This window comes from Dendrobium catenatum, unplaced genomic scaffold (genome assembly GCF_001605985.2).
Source record: "Dendrobium catenatum unplaced genomic scaffold, ASM160598v2 fragScaff_scaffold_407, whole genome shotgun sequence".
In the NCBI taxonomy this organism is placed as follows: Eukaryota; Viridiplantae; Streptophyta; class Magnoliopsida; order Asparagales; family Orchidaceae; genus Dendrobium; species Dendrobium catenatum.
Window position 1 is genome coordinate 550,794 of NW_021318869.1, and position 6,886 is coordinate 557,679.

At 34.0% G+C, this 6,886-nt stretch overlaps 1 protein-coding gene across 1 annotated transcript; it reads right to left on the reverse strand.

Moving 5' to 3' along the window:
* Positions 1 to 519: 519 nt before the first annotated feature.
* LOC110104518 (heme-binding protein 2) lies at positions 520 to 6,348 on the reverse strand. Its single transcript, XM_020833667.2, has 2 exons — positions 6,051 to 6,348; positions 520 to 1,182 (listed from the first exon to the last, which is right to left on the reverse strand). Exons 1-2 carry the CDS (start codon positions 6,305 to 6,307, stop codon positions 750 to 752), a joined length of 690 nt encoding a protein of 229 aa, XP_020689326.1. The 5' UTR covers positions 6,308 to 6,348; the 3' UTR covers positions 520 to 749.
* Positions 6,349 to 6,886: the final 538 nt, after the last annotated feature.

Consider the following 6,886-nt stretch of genomic DNA (forward strand, 5'->3'; position numbering starts at 1 on the left):
CACAAGTAATCTGAACTCACATCTTAAAGTTCTCGCAAATGAGGGCGTAATCATTGGATAGTATTTTTTTCTCTAACCTAATCTTCTAAAAATTTGAACTGGAACTTAATACCTTAAACCTTTATCCGAATTCGTGGAGAGATTGGGACAAGCAATTTTTGAAGCCACAATGTGAAAATTATCAGTTTATACCTGTTAACCCCTTGTAGCTCAAGCCGAAATGGTTCAAGCCCTACCATTTCATTGTTCATCTAGATTTAAGCTTTCACCCAGTTTCCTAAAAAAACCCAATCTGCACTCGAGGACAAGGAATTCCATAGTGTATTACAATGCATATTCCAACGATTCTATTACAGTATTAGTAGTCTTGGCTATACAACCTATTGAGCTATGTAAAGCAGGAAGAGTGACTGAGGCTTCCTTTGAGACAACGGCTTTTTTTTGTTTCTTAAAATGATTTTTTAGTACAAAATTTTTTATTTCTTAACTAAAAAGCAGCTTTAAGAAGTAGAAAGAAAGTTGTCCCAAACGCAGCCTAAATATTAAAGAGAGCGCTACATTATGAGAAAGTATATGATAGACTCAAATTACCATATGCTGTGCTCAGGAAATGAAACATACTCCAATTAATACAGCATATTTATTACAGAAGTTTACTTGGTGAACTGCTCTAAGGACACTTTATTTGCTCAATACTAGCTTACTCCCTCTGCTAGAGAGGAGCTTCTACTTATTCCCTCTGGCTCTATCTAGCTGCTGCTGCTATCTTCCTCATCAAACAAAATCCATATCTCATTCACTCTATCTGTGTACTCAAATGGAGAATTGTACTGAGCAACAGTGTAAGGTGAAGTGGAATAAGCTTTCCTGCTTTTATCAATGGCAGATGCCCAGCGAGAACCTGCAATGCTGGAGTAGAGAGCTGCAGCTTCCACGCCTAAATCAGAATCTGAAACAAATCCTGTAAATTGACGCACTGCTGCGTATTTAACATCCCATTTCTGCAGATGAAGGCCCTTTGCAGGAGGAGGGTCAGCCTGGTTCTCTTTTGGCACATAAAAGCTCACAACGAATGATGAAGTGCAGAAAGGCCCATCGCTAGGTAAGATCTGGGTGATGACGGGACCTGTCATCTCTATCTTAACACTGTACTCGTTGTTTCCTTGAATGTAGTTGAATAGCCTGAGAACATGACAATTACAACACAAGCAATAAGTTGAACTGACGTATTTAGTTGCAGGGAGATGACTTGAAGAATTATATGTTGCTGCAAGTTTTTATTATTTTTTTTTCCTTTTGTATTTAAAAGTGAGAAATCACAATAAAAAATGATTCACTAAAAAAAAAGAGTTGTGGATGATATTCCATGATGGCATTGGGGAAAATTTGCTTGTTCAAAGCTATGCTACGTATCACGATCTCTAATACACTACTTATAACCAACAATCATGTAAATTTTAAGTCTTCGTTTGGAACAACTTTTTTATTGCTTTTTAAAACAGCTTTCTAGTTTAAAAATTAAGAATTTTATACTAAAAAGCTACTTTAAAAAACAGTAAGAAAGCTATCTCAAACGAAGCCTATATCATCCAGCCCATAGGAAGGCACAGCCGCAAAACACACCCCCTACATAAGATAGTTCCATTGGACAAAAATATTGCTGCCAAAACTCCTTGGTCTTCATCTTGATAATTTCAAGAGAGATCAAGTTATTCACTCTACAAATTTTCTCTTTATGATTTGGCCTTAACTAGTTTTGTTATCAAATCAACATTAAAAAAACCTCAAAGGGGATAACTCTTTATAATAATATAAAGATAATATAATGTATTCATTTTTTATTCCCCTTTATCTCTAATTGTCATCACTTGAGATGCCAAATTGAGCAATTCCTTCACTAGATATCCGTGTTAGACCAAAGTGCCTCACTAATAACAACTACACTAATGTCGATCACGCTTGTTGATGGTATTAACTATTGCCAACCACTCATAGGTAAAATGTACCTTTTTGAACAATGCCTCTGCTCGATTATAGTTGCCTTATTGGTTTCTTGCCTCACAAATGCATTCGTCGCCATCTCAAAAAAGAAGTCTAGTTGTTAAGATTCTTCGTGTCATTGAAGTTCTTCAAATAATCAGTCAAAGCTTGTTAGCCTAATTTTATCATTGAGCAGAAAATCTCATACAGTTGAGGAATACTGAGGATGGAAATAATTGAGAGCAAGCATTCCTCAATGCTTAATTATGGATAATCCTCAACGCAAGGGTGCAAAGGAATTAAATATATATTTGGTGGTGGTATCAATAATATGTTACGAAAGCTGTAATTTTGGAGGTCAATTGATTTAAATCGAAAATAAACTTTGACCAAATAAAATTTATTCAAAGCAGAACCAAAATTTGTAGGCGATAAATTTATTCAAAACTTATTTTCAAACTCAAAATTTTGGTTTAGAGAAACTCTCATAATTTTAGAGATGAGGGGACGAATCCTCTAAACTCAACAATATACCCCTTGAAAAGTTAGGGGCTGAATATCACACGAACCCAACAAGCCCAAATTGCATTTGAACTCAATATTAGTGAGAGAGATCTAAAGCATATATGTTGAACGCCAAGATGGATCTCGCGATATTGAATGTGCACTTTCCACTTAATTTTCAAACCTCAAATGCATTTTCCTTCTTAACCAAACATTGCAATGGTACAACAAGACACTGAGACAAATTATGATACATAAGGTTAATCCTCCGAATCATCTCCAAAGGTAACCCCTCCACATGTACCTCATTTTAATTAAGAGCTTGTCATGCATTTAAGAACCTAAATCTTCTTACGCTCCACCAAATCATGATGCTCCAATAAAGTTGACAAAAAAGAATTAATATCACACAAAATTGCACAACGTAACATATAATGTCCACCAACTCTATTATAGTTATAATAATCAAAATACCATTACAAACCTTAAGGACCTCAGCATTTAAAGGAAAACTATATCTCGGTTCAATGAGAGCATTTAATGATATAAAATTCTTGCTAAGATTAGGAAAACACCTTTCTACAATCAATATCCAAGTCTTACCATCCTGCATAGTCAACTTAATAGTGATAGAAACAAGATTCTATCATGCCATATTATTTGACTTACAAACAAAACCACCATAACTAGGCTTTATAAGTAACAAGCATCTTCATATTCTAACAAATTTACTAAACATTTCTTTAATAAAAAAATTAATAATAGTTTTAATTTTTATTTTGAAAAATATAGTCATATTTTATAAAATATGATTGATAAAAATATGTGTGACCAAGTTGAAAATGACATCTATTTTATAAAATATGACGAAATTTTTTGAAATTAAAACTAAAATTATTATTAATTTTATTTATTAAAGAAATGTTTAATAATATTTTTTAAAAAAAAGATATAATTATTTTAAAATTATATTTGATAAATATTTAATTAAAAAATGACCAAAATACCATTATAGTTAATATTCTTTACTCCAACTTAAGATGTTAGGACAAAGAATGTCTCATTTTAAATAGATGAAAGACCAAATTTGCCCCACAAAAGAGTTGGGGACCATTTTGGCCTCTCACAAATAGTTCAGAGGCCATTTTAGCCATTTTGTCAATTTAGAAACTGTTGGTCACTTTGACTTAAGCCACGAACGTTTTGTAGTTGTTATGTCTATGACCTCCATCAAAATCATAGACCATAAACATAATTGATTTATTAAGAAAATTTTTTTGCCTAGCTGCCTTATCTTACTTATAATCCTAAGCATATTTGTACACCCAAGGAGTGCCTTCATAAATCCCTGTTGGATTAGAACACCACATATCTTGATTTTTCAAAGCCCCAAAAGCCTTTTAGCCATTGAACTTCATGGCCATCACATTCCTCTCATTCTGATTATTAAGGAAAGCTCATAATTTTATATGGAAGAACAAAACCAACAGTGAATAGGATGAAGCACATAGTAACCACAAAAGGCATCAAATACCATTAAGAGAATATCAAGATTTTTGGTTTAAGTTAAACAAGCTTACATCCATGACCACATAGATTGATGGTGGTTCCAATAGAACCATAAGAAATACAAAATATAAATATCAGTTGTAATATTATCTTCTCCCCTTTTTTCTTCTCATTTTGCACACTCTCTTCACTCCCTTCATTCTTCAAAGTTGACGGTCACAACTTAAGATGCCATACCAAGCACCTTCTTCACTACATACCTAATACCAGGCTTCCCACCTCACGCAACAGTCATGCTCATCAATTCTTCCAACTAATGTAGACCACCCATCAAAAGTGCCCTACCTCTTATATGCCATTATTGTCCTTAATTACAATCACCTCACAGGAGCATCCATTACCACATCAATACAGAAATTTAGTCATAACCACAGCTTACAGATCTCAGAAGCTTGTAATTTAAGTAGAGAAACATAGGGTCGAAACTAATAAAGGAGGGAGGATTCTAAGAGCAAGTTGCTCGATTGTGGATAAAGTGTATTTAAAAGGGTGCTACATAACTAAATACATATATTCAATAGTAGAGTATTGACCAATAATTTGTTATCATCCACAAAAAATAAAAAAGAAGTAGATCTCAGAAGCTTGTAATTAAGAAGAGAAACATAGGGTTGAAACTAATCAAGGAGGCAGGATTCTAAGAGCAAGTTGCTCGATCATGGATAAGTGTTTTTAAAAGGATGCTAGATAATTAAATAGATATATTTTATAGTAGAGTAATGACCAATAATTTGTTATCTTCCAAAAAAAAAATCAAATTGATCTAAATCCTGTATAATTTTTTAAAATTAAATGATGTTTTCTTAACAAAAAATCAATTCAAAACTAATTTTTTTGCAGAGAGAAACTCCATAATCTAAAGGATGAGTGAATTTATTTTCAAAACTTAATAATGAGAACTTTAAATATAAGAATTCCTCTAATTAGTTCATCAACAAGCTTAGGGGGATGGAAGGGGAATTTTGCTGGTTAATTAGAGGGGTAAAAAATAAAGTTATACAAAACTTTAAAATTTTGCAACAATGAATGTTTTGATTGGAACTTCTCCTACGACCATTTTTCTACTAGTTTCTTAGAAGAACACCATTGCCCCACCACAAGATGCCACGTAGGATGCTGAGGATTGTTTATTAATGATAACAATCACGCCAAGCAAAATTTAGAACAATGTTAGGTACTAAGGACATTGTGGTGTGAGAAATATTACCATTCCAATGAAAATTTTAGATGATACAAGGACCAAACACATTAAATAAAGCATCTAATAAGACATTCATTCACCCTCATTACTTTGCACATCTCACCAACCAATAGCAGTTATGTCGCATCATATGTTCCATTATTTAACATGGTATTAAACTTAAAGATCTCACATGCTTAAAACATTTCTTATAATGTGTGAAAATTTCATAACAGCCTTCATTCCATTCCAAATTAGATTATTTTAACATAATCAAGTGTCATGCACCAAGAGCTCATATGCCTACATGGAACTGATATGGGAATCACCAACTCTTTAATCATATTCAACTATTAAAAAACACAAATATCCATAGGGTTTACAAATCATATGAACTCTTCATCCCGATATAAACATAGGCTTAAACATCACTAGTTAGAGGTTTTGACCTATGTTGGGCTTTATGTAACATTGGTAAGCTTATGCCACTAATCAAAAGTATTTATATACTAAAATATTTTCTACCGACGGGTTATCGCAAAATTCTCATGAAAGACTCGCCTCTCTTAATTTAACCCATATGCTAACAAAAACATAAACATTTCCATTTTACCAGTGCACAACAAAGTACACAGTATATTTCGCAGGCAGGAATACCAACTCCTATAAGAAATTCAAGCACAGCTACTCCAAGCATATAAAATCAGGATACACGAATTCATGCTCACAACCTGAATGACAAAATGCCTCACCAGAAAAAATTCTCATTTCTATAAAGAAGTTAAATCCTAGAGTAAGTGGGTTTGAAATGCCTTACTGCAGAAATCCATCCCGTGTAGCTCCAACAAAAGAGATTTCATTGATCTCCGACGTCGATATCCATGGTGTCGAGTTATACCGACGGATCTCGTATCCATCGCCTTTGTCTATTACATCGAAGGCCGGGCACTCGATGCGTTTGCACGTCGGCGGGAAGACACCGACGGCGGATGAAGGAAAAGAGAAGCCGGAGCTTGAGAAGTTGAGGACGAAAATGAAAGAGAATAGATAAGGCAGAATGGAGTGAGTGGCCATGGCCGTTGTGTATCTGTAGAAGTGTCGAGAACCCAAGCCAGGATGGTCATCGAGCTAAATAGTTAAAACCATATGGTTGAGAAAGGAATAAGACCTTATACTTCGACAAAATTACAGTAGTGCAATTGGGCCCTACGATCAGTACTTCCGTTATTTTGTTGATAGCAATTTATTAGCATCATACCGTCCACTATTCATAAATCTTTTTTTTTTTTTTTTTTTACGAGAAAGCGCAATTCTTAGGCCAGTGAAAACTCCGGTCAACCTAGCATGCAGCTCACACAAATTTATATAGGTTAACACTTAAAGCTTTCACTGTATGCCAAGAAATTCGAACCAGGGACCTGTTGAATAAAAGAAAACTAATATTTTTCAAAACATGACCTAAGCTTTGCCCAGACGGCTCTTCACAACCCAGACAAGCAGCGGTGGGTATTTCAATTTATTCAAATCCATTTTCTCTTGTCAATTTCTTTGCCATTTTCAGCTGAATAAAGTACTAAATAGATTTGAAACGTCTAATTAGAAGCAGAAGAAGAACACACCAAAGCAAAAATAGTCTTAAGTGGAGCTCTTAAT

Bases quoted from the DNA above. Each gene is read 5' to 3' on its own strand.
- LOC110104518 (XM_020833667.2), bottom strand. From the start codon at position 6,307: ATGGCCACTCACTCCATTCTGCCTTATCTATTCTCTTTCATTTTCGTC. The intron at 1,183-6,050 runs GTAAGGCATTTC...TCATGTTCTCAG, and splicing joins ACACGGGATGGATTTCTGCA to GCTATTCAACTACATTCAAG.